The sequence below is a fragment of the Mixophyes fleayi genome, chromosome 1 (assembly GCF_038048845.1).
Source record: "Mixophyes fleayi isolate aMixFle1 chromosome 1, aMixFle1.hap1, whole genome shotgun sequence".
In the NCBI taxonomy this organism is placed as follows: Eukaryota; Metazoa; Chordata; class Amphibia; order Anura; family Limnodynastidae; genus Mixophyes; species Mixophyes fleayi.
The window spans coordinates 349,970,126-349,991,613 of record NC_134402.1 but is presented as its reverse complement, the minus strand read 5'-3'; the positions used below and the strand labels follow the sequence as shown (position 1 = coordinate 349,991,613).

At 39.5% G+C, this 21,488-nt stretch overlaps 1 protein-coding gene across 2 annotated transcripts in view; it reads right to left on the bottom strand.

Moving 5' to 3' along the window:
* Window positions 1–21,488, bottom strand: part of TMEM132D (transmembrane protein 132D) — a 779,572-nt gene that overhangs the window by 10,469 nt on the left and 747,615 nt on the right. For both annotated transcript variants that reach the window (XM_075176771.1, XM_075176781.1), the window contains 3 exons: window positions 16,393–16,598; window positions 4,144–4,414; window positions 2,199–2,390 (listed from right to left, as the gene is read on the bottom strand). In XM_075176771.1, coding sequence (XP_075032872.1) covers window positions 2,199–2,390; window positions 4,144–4,414; window positions 16,393–16,598 — 669 coding nt within the window. The remainder of the gene's footprint in view (window positions 1–2,198; window positions 2,391–4,143; window positions 4,415–16,392; window positions 16,599–21,488) is intronic.

Here is a 21,488-nt window from a genome sequence, read left to right as displayed (position 1 = left end):
ATACCCATGTTTTATATATATATACAGTGTGAATATATTTTTGGGTTTGAGTTAGTTTAATTTGTTTAAGTTTTAAATATAGATATTTTGTGTGTGTTATTTTTAATATGTAAATATGCCCAGTTTCTATTATAATAAAAAAAAATGTTTGTTTAAAATCAGACTATTTCTTTCACTAACCTTCATATATTGTCCCTTGAGAACTTGAATGACAGCCTCACAGGTCTCAGGTATGATCAAACTCAGAGCTTGCGGTGAAATAGCTGTGCTGTACTTAAGACCAGACAGTGTCCTTCCTGTGGCCAAATATCGTAGAGTAGCAACCAATCTTTGCAGATATCGGCCTCCTTTTATGACTGTACTCTTTAGAGATGAGTGGGGAAGCAAGTGCCTGGAATGTGGCATCATTTATCCACTGGAAATTCCTGAAGTCAAAGTCATCAGGATTGTTGTCCCATATCTCCTTTAGCAGTGGCAAATGTGAAAATGAGCCTCTCCTCTGCAACCAGTCCTAGGTCCAACAAGTCTGATTCTTTCTCCTTCTTTCCATCTGGTTTAGTATTTGCAGCATTCTTGCCAAGGCGAGAAGCAACAATGCCTGAGGTTTTCGTTTATTTCAAGGAGTGATCATTATATTTCAATAAATCATAACAAATGTACAGTTGTGAACGGAGTTGCTGAATGAACACTATATACAAAGCTCAACAATGGAATTAATGGCGATGTTGGTATTTCCGGTTTCTGGATATATGCTTGTGGGTGTTGGGGTCCAGCCTTTTATTTAAATTCCGTTGGCATATTGCTGCTGGGATGGCATACATCTGTACAGTGTGTGTAGAGTCACAATCTTTTAAGCCAATGGTTATGATAGATGGAAATCACAGATCAGACAGTAAATCGTGTAAAACGTGTATAGTTTGTACGCATGAATCAGCAAGCTGATCGGGATTTTCAGTCATTGGTAAACTCGTTGGTAACAATATCGCATCGGGAGAATTTTTCTGTAGTGTGTACCTAGCTTTACTGGGACAAACATTGTGATCAAGTTTCTGTCTCCTGGCTAGCAGATTGTGTTGTCTACCTCAAACTCCACCACACCCAAATAGTAATAGTAATACCATATAGTAGTGGTTAGTATGGCGAAATTCAGGTCATTAATCTTACTTCAGGAGAAGTTTGTTCCAGTAAGTCTCCATTTGTAAAGTGCCTTCTGTCATACCGGAAGCATTCCTGATAGGTCTCCAAACAAGCTATGCTAATGCTTGTCTTCCTATTAAATACATATTCTAATTGGTTTCTTTGCTGTTCGATTTAGGGCCAGCGCTACTGCTAGGTGACATAAGGCTCCAAGGTTTAGGAAGCCCCTGAAACACAGAATAGGTGTCAAAAGTCACACATTCTGCATTTTTAATTGACACACGTAGCCCCCACATTAATCATTGACCACTGACTGTGAAGCTGCCAACTATGTCAGTGATACAATGAGAATGTGGGGATAGGTTATGATGTCACAGCCCAGCATCACACGCGCAGCCTGATACAGTAGCAGAACATGCACCCCTCCCTGCTACATACAAGGTATGAATTGGGGGTTTGGTGGACTAGTGATGGATTGACTGAGGGTGGGAACGAGTGGAGCCCAAGTGGGCTTCCACTGGCCCTGGTTAGGTCACATGCATGCTGCATGTCTCTATAGGACTAATTACAGACAGGCAGCATCCGTGAAAACATATTTTAATGGAGCTATGTAGCCAGTGTTTGGATTTATATGGCTGCTTTCGTAACACTAAATGCAGGTGAATTTATAACCTAAGAAAGAAGTTAGGTATATTAGCAAATGCTATACTTAAACACACAGAGTGATTTGGAAATCATAATGTTAAACATATAACTCATTATAAAAGCATATATTGTGCAGGGCTGCACTGAACAGCATATTCTTTATGAGCACATCAGTTTGGAGTTCTCATTAGTTTAAGTTTATAACTCATAACTTTCCAGATTATTCATTTTACATAAACACTGATCTAAATAAAGGCACAAAACACATTTGTTTCCTTACACATATTGTTACTCTTGGCTGAAACCTACATAATTGGTAAAATAAATGTTGGTGATCCAAAACGGCCAAATACAATTTACAATTCATATAGAAGAATAATTACTATATAACATTTATTATATAATGGAACTATTACCTGTTTTGGAGAGTTAAAATGCTCATGTGCTATGGTAGTTGCATAGATTGCCCGGTTACTACCAGGGCTAAGCTGAAGAGAGAGAGACAGGCCGGTCACCACCTGAATGCCTAGATCTGTGATTGTCACTTTCTCGTCTACCACCATCACTGTCTTCTCAGCTAGGATGGCATCAGAAAGAGGGGATAGTATCTAAAAAACAGCAGAGCAAATGTAAACATATCCACATTATTTTGTAATGTTTTATATCAGACAACAAACACCATATTCACTATTACAATCTGTAGGATTCTCCACATTTGGTGGTAAATGTATCAAGCTGAGAGTTTTCCAGCGGGTTTGAAAAATGGAGATGTTGCCTATAGCAACCAATCAGATTCTAGCTGTCATTTTGTAGAATGTACTAAATAAATAATAGCTAGAATCTGATTGGTTTTTCAAACCCGCCGAAAAACTCTCAGCTTGATACATTTACCCCCTGGTCTCACTTCGGAACACTTTCTGATGCTGGTGCTATATTTATAATCACTGGGCCTGATTCATTAAGGAAAGTATAATTTTTTTTACTCATGTTGTCTCCTGGACAAAACCATGTTACAATGCAAGGGGTGGATATTAGTTTATTATTTTGACCATAAGGAAAATACTGGCTTTTTTTCCTACATCAACTTTAAATTTTAGTATACAAATAAGCTATCAAGTATTTGTGTGCCACATGAAAAAACAGCCAGTATTTTCCCTATGTGCAAAATAATAAACTAGTTTGCACCCCTTGCATTGCAAAATGGTTTTGTCCAGAAAACTTAAGTAAGAAAGCTTACTCAATTTCTTGCCTAACTTTCTTAATGAATCAGACCCAGTGAGTGCAACAATATTAGTACATGTACATGTTCACAGACAGCTGGAAAACCAGATTGCAGCAACACCACCCATAAGAGGCAAACACAAACAAAAAACAAGAGCATTGTTAAATAAAGTTTGAATATTTGATTCCTTAAAAAAAAGTATATTAGACTATACAATGTCCAAAAGAAAGAGTTCCACATTTCAGGTTATATCAGCTAGGCTGTGTGCAGTTTATACTGAATCTTGGAATGGTCAATATATTTCAGTTTGATTGCACATATATAATTGGGGCCTGATTCATTAGGGCACGCATTCTGAGTGCAACTCACGATCCGTATTCTAAGCACGTATTCTAAGTACGTATCCACGAGTTCTGGACTCCCGAAATCATCAAGGAACAGATCTCAAGATAAGTGTGCTGTTGAATTCAGGTTTAGGTAGGTCTGCTGTGCTCTACTACACAAGACACTGCATGATTCGTCCAATACCTATGCTGATTATAAATTCTCAATAGAACGCACAGGAAAATAAAAAAAAATATATAGAATTAATTTCACACAGAAATAATTAAGGCATTAATGATAAAACTGTGAAAAAAAAGCTTTTATTTTTTCTCAATCCCCCCCCCCCATAAAATACATTTATTAGAATGTTGTTAATGTCTACTGAACATATGAGACTGTAATCTCTGTGATCAGAACTTAGACTTGCCCCAGAACTGGTACAAGAGATACGGCAGGAAAACAAGTTACAATCACAGCTGTACAGCTTGACATTGCCGTGGCTGCGTGCACTTTAATTTGGCACGCCCCTTTTGTACTTTGAGTAGGGCAAAACGCCCTTTCCCCGCCCACTTCACTGGCTGAAGTTGGAAGGTGTATTAAGAGCTCCTTGTGCTCACTATCGCATTAACATCGCTTGTGCACACATCCGTGTTTTTCTGTTTCTCGCCCGTATCTGTCTGTTCTGTGTATACACAGAGTGATTCTGCATATGATACGTTCAAAATCAACAGATACGTGCCCTAATGAATCAGGCCCTTAAAGATCTAACAGAAACATAGATACGCTCAATCAGGTAAATTCATTTATTTCATTACCTGTAATGTTGTCATACCAACTTCTTGTCCTATCAGGGTCTGGCCTTTGAGTCTGACAACATTTGGTTCATCCATTTGAATAAATTCACTTATTAAATCAGTGATGTCAACTTGCCAGTCAGATCCAAGCAGGTAGGTAAGCTGGCCAACAAAGTCATTAGACTCAGCTATGAACTGTGTGAGGACCCGTAGTATGGCATGTTGATACTGGAGAGTACAACCTTTTCCCTTTTTGTCATCATCATCATCGTCATCACTGTCCCTAGCTGGTCTGGAAAACAATGTAATACTATTTGATAAGGATATTTCATTTTGTAATATAATATATCAGATTTTGTTGTTTGAATTACATTATCATAACCATTTATTTATATAGCAACACTAATTCCACAGCGCTGTACAGAGAACACACTCACATCAGTCCCTGTCCAAATAGAGCTTACAGTCTAAATTCCCTAACACACACACACAAACACACAAACACACATACACACAGACTAGGGTCAATTTGATAGCAGCTAATTGATTGCGGGAGAACATACAACATACAACATACAACACACAGATAAGGACATGGTCGGGAATCAAAGTCACGACCCCAGTGCTGTGATACAGAAGTGATAACCACTAAGCCACTGTGCTGCCCAATTACATTAGTGCACAAACCTTTCCCCCCCTCCCCCACTACAAACATGAGGTTTGTGAATGCTTGTGTAAGTCTGTCTGCTCAGTTTAACATATGAAATGCTGTGAAAACGTCCTCTAGAAGGTAACTCCACCCAAGAAAAAGGCTTTTGATATTGTGTTACACCAGACAGAAAAGGTCCTTTTTTACTGAATGCTTTCAACCTGGTAATACACATGACCCAACTGCTGGAAATGAATGGAATGGAGGTTTGTGCATGTGATGTGGCCAGAAAGGCAATTTATGAAGGCTAATGTGAAAAATGGATTGTAATTTTGAATGGAAGGTGGTTGAAACTGGATATATATATACATATATATATATATATATATATATATATATATATATATATATACACACACACACAGTGGGTGAAATGAGTATTGCACACATCAACATTTTTCTCAGTAAATATGTGTTTTATGTGGCTACTGTAATGAAATTTACACCACATGTCAACAATAACCCTTGCATTCCACACATGCAATGAAATCAAAGCAGAGATGTCCATAATTTAAGGTTTGTGTAAAAATGTAAAATGACACAGGGAAAAAGTATTGAACACATGAAGAAAGGGAGGTGCAAAGCCAACACACCAGCTGACATCTATCAGTAATTAGAAAGCAATCCTTCCAGATGGTTCAGCCACAACTGATGGCCTATAAAAAGGGGTCTCATTACGAAGGTGTCACACAAGAAACATGTCATGATGGGTAAAAGAAAAGAGCTCTCTCAAGACCTTCACTACATTATTGTTGCAAAACATATTGATGGCATTGGTTACAGAAGGATCTCTAAACTGCTGAATGTTCAAGTGAGCACTGTTGAGGCCATAATCAGAAAGTGGAAAGAACATCATTTCACCATAAATCGGCCACAACCAGGTGCAGAGGAGTGAAAAAAATTATCAGAAGAGTTGTCCAAGAACCAAGGACCACTTGTGGAGAGCATCAGAAAGATCTGGAATTAGCAGGTACAATTGTTTCAAAGAAAACAATAAGTAATGCACTCAATCGCCATGGCCTGTACACTCATCATGCAAGACTCCTTTGCTTAAGAAAAAACATGTTAAAGCTCGATTAAAGTTTGCTGCACAATATTTGGACAGGTCTTTGAAATACTGGGAGAATATAGTGTGGTCAGATGAGACCAAAATTGAACTCTTTGGATGTCATAACACACACCATGTTTGGAGGAAAATTGTCACGGCACATCACCCCAAAAACACCATACCAACAGTGAAGTTTGGAGGTGGGAACATCATGGTGTGGGGCTGTTTTTCTGCACACGGTACTGACATACTGCATATGATTGAAGGAAGGATGAAAAGAAAAATGTACCGAGACATTTTTTATAAAAATCTGTTGCCATCTACCAGGATACTGAAGATGAAACAAGGATGGACATTTCAGAGACAGAAAATAAAGCTGCTAGAATGGCCGAGCCAATCACCTGACTTGAATCCAATTGAAAATTTATGGAAAGAACTAAAGATCAGAGTTCATAGAAGAAGCCCATGAAACCTTCAAGATTTGAAGACTATTTGCGTTGAAGAATGGGGCAAAATGACACCTGAGCAATGCATGCGACTAGTTTTTCCATACAGCAGGCATCTTGAAGCTGTCATTACCAACAAAGTCTTTTGTACAAAGTATTAAATACATTTCAGGAAGCATGTTCAATACTTTTTCCCTGTGTCATTTCACATTATTACACAAAACTTAAATTATGGACATCTATGGTTTGATTTCTTTGCATGTATGGATTGCAAGGGTTGTTGCTGACATTTGGCGTAAATTGCATTACAATACCCACATTAAATATATATTTGCTGAGAAAAATGTTGATGTGTTCAATACTTATTTCACCCGCTGTATATATATGTGTTAATTTGCAGATAGCTATTTTAATGGAAAATATGTAACTGCATGTCTTGTAATAGTATTGCAATGCTGTGAATAGAGCTATTCCTGTGATGTTTGGATTGGATTGTGTTATGTAAGTAGATAAAACTGTAATTGTTGTAACATGTAACATAGGTAATTGTAAGGTATTAGTTTTTAGTTAATTTGTATGTGATATTGTTAAAACGTTGATTTAGATATTGACTACATAGTGTGTAAAGATTTGAAGAGGACAATGTATAATGATTGCTAAATAGAGAGATATTTGGGGTGGATTTGCAAGTATGGTAAATTGTATTACTGGAGGTTTCGGTAGTCTAATAAGAACTGAGCACTGTTACTGCTGCAATGAAATTTGCACAGGCAATAAATTAGGCCATTATAAGCACATGCGGCTAACATGGCTAACATGTGCTTGTAGCAAAACATGGTATGTGGTTTGCCATTTTAAGTATTTTCAGCTGTTAAAAGGCTAATGGAGATTGCAAGTATTGTGTAATGGAGGTGTGGGGCTACAGGGTGAAGCTTGCTATGCTGTTTGTTGGAAAGTGTGGCTGGGATCAGGACTCTGTGAGTGTTCTGCTGTTTGTGGTGTAGATGCATAGCAAATGATTGGATTGTTCAGAAAGTGGTCAAAATGTACAGTGTAAAGTTTTGTTAGACTGTTGCTTTAAAATGTAGTTTGTAATTCTATCAAGTGTTACTTAGTAGAATCTTACCAGACAAAAGAGTATTGAAAGCTTGCAATAGTTTTAAAATAATAGCCAAACTTATAATCTTTTGTATAATGCTTTCAAAGATGTATATTTTTTTGTGTAACGAATGCAGGTACTTATTGATGTATTCTCCATAGGACCACATACATCCATATCCACCAATGCTATTGCTGCCTCAGCTCTTGTCTCTGACTTCGGGAAGGGTAGTCTGGTTTGTTTATCTTTGATGAAACTCTCACAAATTGGTTTATAAGGATTATTTACCACCATTCCCGCTACCATCCCATTCAGAAGTTTCTGCACATTATCGTATCCAGGATGTAATAAACGCATGTGCCGTAGTTACTTAGTCTGACTAGCATCAGAAGTAGCCATCACATAACACTCCTCAGTGTTGCTGGCATTGGGTAGCTGTTGCTATTACAGTCCCTCGTTTATTTTGCACATAGCACTTGCCTTCTGCCAATTCTACTTTGCAACCTTTGTTTTCTAGGACATTTATGGCTCTCATATTAGTCCCTAGATCTAGTATGAACAAAACTTCTTCAATATTTGTAATTACAATTTTACCTTTTATTCTAAGGCTGTCTGTAATCGTTCATAACATCCGTTGCTGTTATGATCTTGTCTCTAATGCCTCTGACTGTGATGGAATCATACTCGCTCAGTGAAGTAAACCAGTGCCTATTACAACTGAAGTGTCTGATGGCTCCAGAATCCATGTACTAAAAGTCCTTTCTCTGACTGTCAGCCACATTCATAGCTGACTTGCTTTTAACACTGTTACTTTTCATATAATTTTGCTAAATGGGCCTCATTCCCATTTTGTGACATAAGAAGCACTTGTAGTTTGGTATCCTTAGTTTGGTGACCTTTGTGAGCAAAGTAGTGGTCTCACTCTTTAGTGTCCACAGGTATCGGCTCCAGAAAGTACAACAGCTTGGCCCTCACAACCTGGTAGCACATGACTTCACTACAAGAAGATCAAATTCAGGTGTCAGGTTCTGTAACATAACCATAGCGACCTCTTCGTCATCCTCTTGAGCTCAGACAGACATTAATTGCTGTTAAACTGATAACATTTTATCAATGTATTAGTTCATGCCTTTACATTCACTCAGCTTGCTACCGTACAAAGTGCGCCTTAGATTTATTATTCTCATGAGACCTTTATCTTCATATGCTGACTACAGGGTAACCCACATGTGTTTTGTTGACACTTTCCCTTTTATGATTGAATAAACAAGCTGTTCTACAGCTAAATGAATGGCTACAATGGCTTTATCCATATCATCGAGCTTCGGGTTGATCTTCCACAAATTTTCACATTTAAATTGCATCTCCATAGCGACATTTTAACATGGAATCATTCTCTGAGCCTTTCAATTTTCTGTTCAACGTGTTCCTCACACTTAGGGGGTTCTCATCTCATAACCTATTGGCAGAACCTATTGGATCTATAGAACTGGATACAGGTGCAGTGCTGATCGACCAACAAAATTCTCATTTCAGGGTATATTTATGAAAGGGCGAAAAAGGCCTATTGATGGTGAAAATGTATGTTTTCACCAGAGATAGAACTTTGTGCCAGCTTTCACTGGCTATACCTTTCTCATACAAAGCATGGAGAAGCCTGTTTAACATGGATTGTGGTGTTACATATTATTGCCACAATGCTTGTCCTGTTGTCTTCAATTCAGAAGAAAATGAATGACAAAAAATGTTTATTTTACTAAATACACTTTAAATATATGTTTTACTTTTAAAATATTTTTTATTATTTTTTTAAATTATATTGCTAATATGAACTGAAAGCCCAAATCTGGCAAGCCATGTCACCTATGGCCATATCCCCTTTCTGGCCAGGCAAAGCAGCATGTGAACCCTTACCACTCCGGGCCAGTATTGCAGAGGCCGTTAGTGATCGTTCAGCTGCTTCTGCAAGATTTCAATGATAAATTGCACTGATAACAGATTTGGTTATCACTGCAGTAAGCGGCAATAAAAAAAAAAATCATTGTTTATTGCTGGTTGTTAATAAATAGGCTCCTTAGTGTATAAATATATAAAATGTAGTATTTGCATCAGATGCTAGATTTTTTTATTGTTAAAATGGGTTGCCTCTGTTTTTCAATTATTTTTTCAATTTCCTGTGAGCATTAAAGCCTGGAGGCAGTTCCATACTTAACATGTGATCTTGCTGTGCAGCTTTTCTTTTCTTCTCGACAGGACCAGGGCTCAAACCTATCCAATTAAATAAGGCAGACTGGAGTGTGCAAGTGACATCTACTTAAAGCCACTTCTACCAGGATCTTACAAGACAGTTTGAAGAGATAATGGGAGGTACTTCTGAAGTGCAATTCATTGTGCAGTAGACAGCATCCATTGAGCAGAGCAAGACTACACTAATTACCTGTGGCTCCCAGTCAGGGCTTATAGTTCCACAATAACCACAGGCTACTTAAGCATGCTTTATGTAGTTAAGTGTTAGGTGCCCTCTGGCTCCCAGCTGTTGTGAAAAGTCCCACTATGTGGTACTAGTAGTTTCACAGCAGTGGAGAGACAGAGATTGCCTAATCCTGATATAAAACATTCCCCTCCTAATGTATACTAGTAAAGGAGTCCAGAGATCTCGCACAGATTGTGTGCAACAATCCTGAAGCCAGGAAACAATGTTCAGAGGGAACACTGAGGGCCTCATTCGAAGTTTAAAGCAAAACAAAAATAAGAGCTCAACTGTAAATTCATACTTGCCTACTTTTGGCAAGTGCAGTCCGGGAGAGGGGCGTGGCTAGAGGGAGGGAGGGGGCGGGGCTCGGCTAAACGTGTCATTTTGACCCCGCCCCCACGTTGAAAATGCAGTTTTGTCGCGGAGGGTGGGACCAAAATGACGCGATTCAGCGCAAATCGCGTCATTTTGGCCAGACAGTTGCTGGATGCGGGAGACTTGCTTGCTCTCCCGGGAGTCCGTGAGACCGACCTGAATTTTGGGAGTCTCCCGGACATTCTGGGAGAGTTGGCAAGTATGTGTAAATTATAGTGTAAAAATAAAGCTGTCTAATACTTGTGTGCTATGTGCAAAAGTAGCCAGGATTTTTCACCCTTTTGGCTTTGCTCCTAATTCTAGATGAGGCCATGTATGTGTAATACTTACAATACTTAATACTAACATTGCTTTGAAATTTTGATTAGTGAGACTGTGTTCAGTAGAACTCAGAACTAACAGAAATTGTGGGTTCAGATGATGGGATATATTACAATGTACAGTCAGTGCTAACAGAGTGGCACCCGTATAATTAACAAGTACTGAAAATTAAACAGATTAGGATTCAAAATAAACAGGAGAATCAGGTGGACACATGTAAGAGCATATTTCTAGGGGCACACTAATTGCTTGAAAATCATCACGAGTACAAGTGTGAATGCATTTGACACACAACGGTAGCCTTATACTAGTGGTTTGGGAGATCAGTCTATGGAGGACAGTCCACTGGCCCACTTTCCATTTACTGGGAGTGAATTATTATATCACTATTATTATCATCATTGTTGATTTGTGAGGCAAAACAGTGCTCCACAGTGCCAGGCAGTGGGGAAAATAAATTCATATATAACCAGGGACATAAAAGGTAGACAAAATAAATGCTTACATTAAAACAAAGGGTATGGAGGTCCATACTCACAAAAGATGCCCATTACATGATTTAACTAGCATTAGAAATGCTAGTAAAAGCATTATTTTTAATGCCAGTGCTTAAAAGGCCTAAGAATAAAAACTATAGGTGTGAATATGTTAAAGGACACAAATCAATTGCAGATGGCCTAAATAACTATTTTTGCTCTGTATTTACAGCTGAAAATTCTAGAGAGGACAATATATACTACAGTACTCTAAATTCAAATGTGTTTTCTCCAGGAAAGGTGTCACTTGAAATTGCAACATTCAAAGTAGCTCAATAGGTCTATATCCAATAGTACTGAGCAAACTAAAGAGTAGATTTAGTAAAGGATGGTTTGATGGAACCACTGCATTCACTAGAGGCCCAACTGCAAGAATATCGCATTACCACAGTTTAACAAAACACCACATTACAAATCACCATCCAGATTGTCAGATTTACTAACTTATTTGCCAATCTGCTGAGAAAAATCGTCAGAATAACAGCCAGAAAAGAGAGGTAGTTGTGAGAGGTTAGACTGCTCAAATAGCATGTTGTTTGAGCAATCTTGGCCTTCAGAATATAAGATGAGCACTACTGACTTATGAATTATGTGGGCGATCATTATTTATTGATCAAGGAGAAACAATTAATTTATAATTAATTTATGCAGACAAATTTTATTTATTTCTGGCCCACCACTATGCTGATCAAAAAAAAGTAATACAGCTATCCATACTGAAGAAAATGGGGGGTTGGATGCCTCCTTAAAGACACTGCAAACAGTGGCCAGAGTCCTGGATTTGGTTTTTCATGTGGGATCATCTTATGAGGATTACAAATAAGCTTTACTTTCTTTATTGTACACAGTTTATATTAGAAATGCACACATTTTTCTGGTGTTGAGAAATTACTGCATTATGAGCGCTCTCTGGCTCTATTTGTTTTTTCATTGTTAGAGTGCTCCTTTGCTGGGGGTGAGGGGTTTTATAACAATCAGGTTGCTGATTGTTATCATCATCATTCCATCTCATTGCACCAATGCTCTAGCCAGGGTGCCATCAGAAATTGTGGGGCTCAGTACAAATAAAACAGACACACACACTTGCCCCCTCTGCCCAGCAGCTTTAATCACACACATGTCCCTCTGTCCAGCAGCTTTTCTCACACATATGCCCCATCTGTCCACATGCTGTACACACACACAGGGCCGGTGCTAGGGTCCTTGGCGCCCTAGGCACACTTTCACAATCCGCGCCCCCCCCCCTCCCCACGTCTTTCATTACCTTTACTTGCCGCCATAAAGTTGCTCCTCTCTGCTCCGTCTCCTCCCCTCCACTCACTGACACTGTCGGGCCGTGATGATGATGTCACACCCGACAGTCAGTGAGTGGAGTGGTGGAGACGGAGCATAGAGGCGGTGGTGGTGACCCATAGCCCCTTTCCCCCTCTCCGTGAATTTATCGGAAGCTGTGCGGCAGCCGTGGAAGGTATGGTCAGCGGTTGCTGCACAGTTTTAAAGTAATTTTTATTCTGTGGCGCCCTCCAGAGCCCGGCGCCCTAGGCAACTGCCTAACCTTGCCTAATGGGAGTGCCGGGCCTGCACACACACATATGCCCCCTCTGCCCAGCAGCTTTACACATAGACTTGACCCCTCCCCATCACATTATCCCTTCTTCTTACCTTTTTCTCCTGCAGTGACAGCACAGGAACAAAAAGATTTCCAGCAGCTCCTGCACAGTGTATCATGTGACTGCTGCAGCCACATGACCTGTGATGTCACAGGGTGAAGGGGATCTAGCTACTACCTACAGGCAGCCTGTGCGGTGCTTGCACAGGCTGTCATATCTGTCATATCACATACTATTCACTGCAGGCACACAATCCATTCATAAAATACTGTACTATATGCTGTAGTACAGTATTCTATGAATGAATGATGCGGCCACAGTGAGTAGTATGTGATGTGACAGCCTATGCACAGGTCGCACAGGCTGTCCGCACAGCATTCCCACTGGACCACCAGGCATAAAGAAGTAAAATAAAATTGCTGGTGTGCAGCGCGGACCCGGTCCCCTGGTGAGCTTGGGCACCATACTCTAGTACCCCCCATACCCCTCTGATGGAGACCCTGGCTTTAGCACCCCCAAAATTCACAGCTCCTGAAAGGTGTATGTGCCTCTGCGTCCAGGTCTACTTCAGGTTCATTTATGTGAATATGTGTTTACTGTTCTCAGTCTATGCTTGCTCTCGTCTTCCCTCCCCAGTCGTAAGGAGTTGTAAGTGTAAGATGCAACAAAACCTGCACATGGCCCCACTTATGTCAGTGTGTATGTGCAGCATGGAAATGTGTTTTTTACACCAAAAAAAAAATATGTACATCCAATTCTGCAGGAGCCCCTTTGTGTCAGATTTCCTATCTTCATATTCATTTTTCAGTCCTGGTTGTTATACTAAATAAACAGACAATAGTATAGGATTCTGCAGTTTGACAAACAGCTTAGTCAGACACATGGCTGCAGTCTCTTGCAGACTTTAACCCCTGGAATAATATTAAGACAGCTTGAAGCCCTGCACTACAACCTCATCCATCTTTATTATATTCTGTCATGGGTTCAAGGGACATGGAGACAGATGTTCCAAATTATCAAAGACGTATGTCATGGAGTTTGCTTTTATTGCAGTAAATAAAAATGTGTATTTAGTAATGTGTGAAAGACTAATATTGTACTGTATTTTACTTGCAACCTGTATGTATAGCAGATTCCCATCTTCTGCTGCTTTGTACTAAACATGTTGTTGGAAACGCCGGTGCTACCATTAGGCAAACCTAGACGATTTCCTAGGCCATCAATGGTTAGGGGGTGCCTAAAACATGAATGGGGAGATTTACTAATATTTCCTTTTTGGGGGTAGCTTGAAACCACCACACATCGCCAGTGATTTTTACCTCCAACTTACTATCCAGCAGTTTTCAAAACCCCTATATTGCATGCGGTTTAGATGATTGTTTAAAATAAATCAAAAAATGTTAAAAACCTTCCCCCTCTGTAAAAGTCCAGTGCTACTCAGCAGGTCATACAGCATGATGCACCTAGGGATCCACGGCCTAAGGCTAAGTAATACTGGGGCCCTACTGATACCCCAGGCCAGTGGATACCAGTGAATTAGGTAATACTGTTAATATGGCCCCATTTCTAAATAAATCTGTACTAGTGACCCCATTATTGAATTACAAAGTCATAATGTCCCAGTTTATTAAATTAATAGATAATTAATGTAGCGTTTCTTAAATAAATTATGCAACATTTCTTAAAAATAAAAAAAAAATTACCCTCCTGTAAAATAAATAAATTAATAAATGGTTCCCCAGTATAAAAATGCATAAATAATTAATATGGCCACCATTTGGGCCAAATTTTTCTGTAGTGCAGTGATATTACTTTAGACTTATCTGGAATCTTCTTTTGCTCTTTGTCTGATGTAATCCATATGTATAAATACAACCCTATTTGCTGACACTGACTGCTTAATATGGACAGTCAATCAGAAACCGTCTCACATCTCCCAATAGGGGATAGTCCAAATGTTGACTAGCTTGAGATGTTACAGAAGGGAGTGAGTTTTTTTTTCCTTAAACATTTCTTTTATTATATATTAATGTTTTAATGTAATTATAGGCAAGATAGCTCAAACAGCTTGTGGTATGAGCCATCTCGCCTCTCAAAACCATCTCATTTTGTCTGGATACTTTTCTAACCACAGATGCATAAATCTCATGTTTTGTATTCTTAGCAAGTATAAAATCTGGAAGGTGATTTGTAATGTAGCGCTTTGTAAAGCCGCACATTTCTGGCGGTATTGTTGTGGATTTGCCTTTAGTCCATTTGGTGGTTTGAAAACCCCCCAAGAAAACAACTGTAAAAGTAGTGATTTCATTGCACGTTAATGAACTTTCTCCTAAATGATTGACATAATGTGATGCATCATGTGGTTTTAATGACCCGCTACACTCTCACATGTAGCACCGGCCACTGACATGAAGGAGAAACAGCAAATAGAATTGTACATGTATGTGAACCTAATGGCTCTTGTATCACGAAATCAGTGTAACGCTTGGATTGTGGTTCCTGGCTGTGATCTCACAGACGTGTGCCTCATATTATGCCCACATACAAAAATCTGAATTTTTATTGTTGCAGGACAAAAGGTGTAAATGAGTTTCAAAAGGTGGGAAGTGGATGTTTTGGGGGAAAAGACGTCATATAGACAGTCTTGATGTTACTTCAGCTGGGGTGGTCTGCAAGTGATAGTATGCAGAACTATAAAGTGTTTTTTTTCCTCTTTACACCATGTACATTTCCATCTGGAATTAGGCTGGGTACACACCACAAAAAAATTCATGCGATATAGTTAACGAGTCTACCAATGACAAAAAAATAAAAAATCTCCTGATCAGCATGTCGATTCTTGTATACACACTAAACACATTTTACAAGATTTACCTTCAGATCTGTGCTCTTCATCTGTCATAACCACCAGCTGAAAAGATTGTGACTCTGCAGACTCCATAGAGACCTATGAACCCTGCTGGTCATGAGTGCATACACACTGCAGGATTGGAACAACATCGTTCCATCGTCAAACAAGATTATTAGTTCGGTTTAAAAAGCAAATCAAACGATATAATGTGCTTTGGATGATAATCGTTCATCATTGCAGCATGCATACTAATTCAATATCGGCTTGAACGGTCATTTATCGAGTGATAACTGATAATCGGTTGATAAACCTGTAGTGTGTACCCAACCTTACAACACCAACAAGGTTGTACTATCCCAGGGGGCAATTCCAAAAAGCACAAGGATATAAATAATGTGAATCATATACATGGTAATTTACATACATTTCTCTGATAACAACTTGCAGTATCTTCATCCCAATAACAAAGCAGGATGCTTTAGAGTTGTACTGTACAAATACATATGTAATCTGCCAATGAGTAGAAATCCTGGTTCTTTATGCAATATTCTACATCTTTTTTTATTATGTATTTTTTTTGTTATTTGGATTTTATTATAAGTTCAGATTTAAAGTTCAAAAGAATTATAGTAGGATTATGTGCAGTGGAAATAGTACTTAAATGCCTTGAACAGAAAGATAGATACTTACCTATAGCAGAATGTTCAATTTGAAAAAGGGACACTGAGAAAAAATTTGTACAAATTTACATAGCTTAATTATTTGTGCTAATTGACGCTAAGCAAAACAAGACAGCGCATACCTTTTATTTGTCATGATGGGAACTCTCCAACCTTTAATCTGATTTAATTCAGTGTCAGAGACGTCTATCAGCAGAGGGAGCCGTGGGACCCAAACTGTCATTTCCAGTGAGGCTTTAAAATGTTGATACGTGAAATTTACAATGGCATTAACCTTTCCTTTCATTTCCTTTCCATTTACAAAGACATAGTCACATCGGTCTGAAACCTGTAAAGAGAAAAAAACAAGTTTACTGACTGATAAACCTGGAGGGATAATTGTACACTACAAAGTGCCATAGTGTTCTTAATTAAATCCCATACCACTTCCTCAGTGAAGCACATGGAATAAGACATATCAGATACATACAACATGCTATTATTTCATTTTCTGTACTCGTTACACTCACTTAAATATTTAGCCCATTTTATAAGGGTTAATCCTGTCGCGAATTGTTAGTTTGATATTAAAAATAATTTATTTATTTACTTATTTTTAGAAAAAACTTAAAAGGGGCAATCCAACAACTACAACTTTCTGTGCACGTTTTATTTATGTGATATGTATTTCATCCATTCACTCTTCAGTCCAGATCCTATGCCCTTGTGTTATATTTATTTTTAGGTGTCTTTTGTTAAGATTCATGACCTGTCCTGGACCCACACCTGGCTCCTACATCCTTTCTAACAGTGTTTGACAACAAAACGTAACGGCATAATAACAACACCTACGGTAAAGAAACCTAAATATTTAGACTAGATTCTACTCTATAAATTACTTGTACTTTTAAACAGTGTATTACTAGTTTATTCATTTGGAAACATTTCTGTTCAACTACATAACATAGAATGTTTAACTGAACTTCAAAAGCTTTTATTAAATACAAAAAAAAAATAGTCCAAAAAGGAAATAAATTTTATCTATTATTTATAGACAATTAGGAGATGCCACACAAACTCTATTCCTACATATTATTTCTTTAATGAGCTATGTTAAATGGGGGGAGGAGGTGGGGCAATATCTAATAGTCTCTAAAACGCTTAATGTTAACACAATTTTATCATATGAATGTTATACTATTAAAGTCTCACCTGTGTCAGTCTAAACTGATTTTGAATCAAAGGTTTATAGATCTGTTAAAGTGTTCTATGACAATTAAATACAAACTATAAAAATATTATCAGAATCATGGATTGATTGGCACCATGACACACATTTGGTGATAGAAACTCCAATCATTGACATTTTATTACTCATCCGAGATTCCTAGATGACTTTCTTTTCATTTGGTCCAACTGTTCTTGTGATTTATTGGAATTTCTTTCAGTTTTGTCAATGGCAATAGGTATTATTTGAAGTTCATTGTGAAATATGATAAAAATCACATAGTTTTTCTTGATATCATTTCAAAGGGAAGATGGATGGTTCAATAAAAATGGACAGCTTTAGAAACATTGAATGTAGATAATGTTATACTCAAAGCAGTTAGTTTTCACCCCAAGGGCTAGATTAATAAGAATTGAGTTTGGTTGCGGTTTGAAACCGCCACCCATCGCCGGTAGTTTAGTGGTCCAAACCGCCACATTTACTATAGGGCGGCTTGAGGCTTCAAATGACTGGCGATGTATGGCGGCTTGAAAAAGTTAAACCGCCGGTGGTTTGGATGAAACCGCCATCAAAACCGCCATCCAAAGACAGTACAGGGCAGTTTTAATAACTGCTTCAGAATGGCTTGATAGCTCAAACATGCTGTTTGAACAATTTTGCCATTCTGAACATAAGAGAAAGCACCATTGCCATTGACATTTAAATTATGTTACCAATCATTATTTATTGATTAAAGGGCAAAATGAATTAAATAATAACTTATGAGGAGAAAAAAAAAAAAATTATATTAAGTGGATAAAATTATTTAATCATATTATTCAGACAATATGTAATGACAAATTGTGCAACTTAAATAATTATATCCACCATTAACAATTAGTTAATAATATTAATTATTCACATGTCCCACTTAATATAGTGCTATAATAGTGTCCCTTTAAAAAAATATTTCAAAAAATTCTCTCATAAGCTGTTTTGCGGCGGTTTTGAAAACCCCAGCTTAGTAAATCCGGCTGTTTGTATGTTCATCATTGTTAAAATCGGGATGGCGGCTTGTAAAGTAGTGGTTTTGATAAATGTCAAATCTGCCTGTTTTAATGGCAGTTTGGGCTTTAGTAAGCCGCCGGAAAAATAGCCAAAAAGCGGCGGTTTGAGCAAACCACCCTTTAGTAAATCTAGCCCCAAGAGTTGATTCTGTGGCACTGCAGTGGGACATTTTTTAAAATTAGATAGAATTTGCTGAGCTCAGGATACATTTGAACATAGTAGCTGACAGATGTGCAATATATTCCTTGCACATGGCATATAGCAAGGTTAAAACAATGGATAGGAGAACAGTAGGATGGAAGTTGATCCCTAATTTAGAATCCCGTTAATTCATGGTTCGAGGCTCTGAGGAAGCGTCATTGCAGACACAAAACTAATTAGGTCTCCAGCTAACCTCCTAAACCATTTTGTTATCTCTCTTCTCATACAAACACTGCAATCCCTAGGGCTTCAAGACACTGTTCTATCCTGGTTCTCATCCTACCTTTCTAATCGCTTTTTCACTGTTAATTTCTCTGGGGCCACCTCTGCTCCGCTTCCTTTATCAGTTGGAGTACCGCAATGCTCAGTGCTAGGTCCTCTGCTGTTCTCTATCTATACCGCTTCTCTTGGAAATCTAATAAGTTCCTTTGGATTTCAGTATCATCTCTATGTGGATGATACCCAAATTTATGTATCCTCTCCTGATCTCTTGACATCTGTGTTGTCCCGTGTAACTGACTGTCTTTCTGCCTGTCACCCGCCGAGGTATCGGGCAGCTCACCCAACCCCCGGCAAACCTACCTGCCTCCGGGCGCCGCCATCTTGGATTCGGGTCTGCGCATGCGCAGACCCGCAACTTATAAAATCTTTGCCTGTCCTCCTATTGGCCAGGCAATCCTGGCGCCAAATACAAAAGGCACTTCCTCCAAACCCTCAGTGCCTGTTCCTCAGTTACCTTTTGGGTACCTTAGACGTGGCTACTCTGATCTACTCGTCTGCAAAGCTGACACTCTACTCACGTACCTGCTACTATCTCGTCTGCAAAGCTGACACTCCATTCAGGTACCAACTATCTGTACTACTTGTCTGCAAAGCTGACACTCTACTCACATACCTGCTACTATCTCGTCTGCAAAGCTGACACTCCATTCAGGTACCAACTATCTGTACTACTTGTCTGCAAAGCTGACACTCTACTCACGTACCTGCTACTATCTCGTCTGCAAAACTGACACTCCATTCAGGTACCAACTATCTGTACTACTTGTCTGCAAAGCTGACACTCTACTCACGTACCTGCTACTATCTCGTCTGCAAAGCTGACACTCCATTCAGGTACCAACTATCTGTACTACTCGTCTGCAAAGCTGACACTCTACTCACGTACCTGCTACTATCTCATCTGCAAAGCTGACACTCCATTCAGGTACCAACTATCTGTACTACTCGTCTGCAAAGCTGACACTCCATTCAGGTACCAACTATCTGTACTACTAGTCTGCTAAGCTGACACTCTACTAAAGTACCTGCTACTATACTCGTCGGCAAGGCTGACATTCTATTCTAATACCTGTTATCCTACCTGCTGGGTTCCAAACTTCCCAAGAGGACCTCGTGCAGTACTCTAGCAGCGGCCGCGACCTGCGAGCAAGACACAGCTAAAGACCATACTGCCTTGCGGCAGTTCCTGGTGAACACCGTCTGCTCGTTAGACTCCGCGCCCTGTTGGTGTAGCGCTAAACTGTGCAGACCCTAGGATTCGCATTGTAAAGACCTGCTATCGCTTGAGACCGTGACAGTAGGAACAGGCCAGACTTTTCTTTACCATGACGGATCCCAACGTAGAACCCTCGGCAAAAGATATGTTACAGCATTTACTTAACCGAGTGGAGCAACAGGATTCGATTCAGCGACAGCTCCTACAAGGATTCCAAAGCCTTGCTGCTCGCCTCGATGCCGTCCAAGTACCTCCAGTTGTCCAAGCGAAAAATTCTCCAGATCCTGTGGCCCCTCTTCCCTTCAATTCTACTTTGCGCCTCCCAACTCCTTCTAAGTTTGACGGGGACCCCAAATCATGCCGGGGTTTCCTGAACTAGTGTTCAATACAGTTTGAACTCCAGCCACAGAACCTTCCCACTCAGCGGTCCAAGGTGCCTTATCTCATATCACTCCTGTCAGGCCAGGCTTTAGCCTGGGCTTCACCCCTTTGGGAACATTAACTATCCTCTACTGGCGGATTGTGCTGCTTTTACAGCAGTGTTTCGTAGAATATTTGACGAACCCGGAAGAGTCACCTCAGCAGCATCTAGCTTCCTCCGCCTACTTTAAGGTTCCCACTCAGTGGCTCAATATGTCATCCAATTTCAAACATTGTCATCTGAACTGCGCTGGAACAATGATGCTTTAGTGGCCACCTTCTGGCAGGGCCTATCAGATAAAATCAAAGACGCCTTGGCTTCACAGGAGTTACCCCCCACACTTGAAGCTATGATTTCGCTTTGCAACAGGGTGGACCTTCATTTTCGCGAGAGGTCTTCTGAGAAGAATGCTTCCCAGCGTATACCGACCAGACTTGCACCTCACTTTTCCCGTCCGGTGCCGGAGGATGAGCCCATGCAAATTGGGTGCTCTCGTCTGACCCCAGAGGAACGTGACAGGAGGCTCAAGAAAAAACTGTGCCTATACTGCGCTGATCCAGGACATCTCTTGAACTCCTGCTCCAAGAGGCCGGGAAATGCCAGACCCTAACCTGCTCCGGAGAGGTCAGATTAGGGCTTTCCAAAACCTCTCCTTCCAGTAAAACTCCCAATATCTGTTCTTTCCCTGTTATCCTCTACGGGCCCTCAGGTTCCATTCATACATCTGCCCTCTTGGACTCAGGAGCAGCTGGGAATTTTATTTCTTTTTCTTTGGTTTCACAGGCTTCTATACCAACGGTGCCATTGGAGATTCCTGTTTCCATCACCGCCATCGACGGCTCCC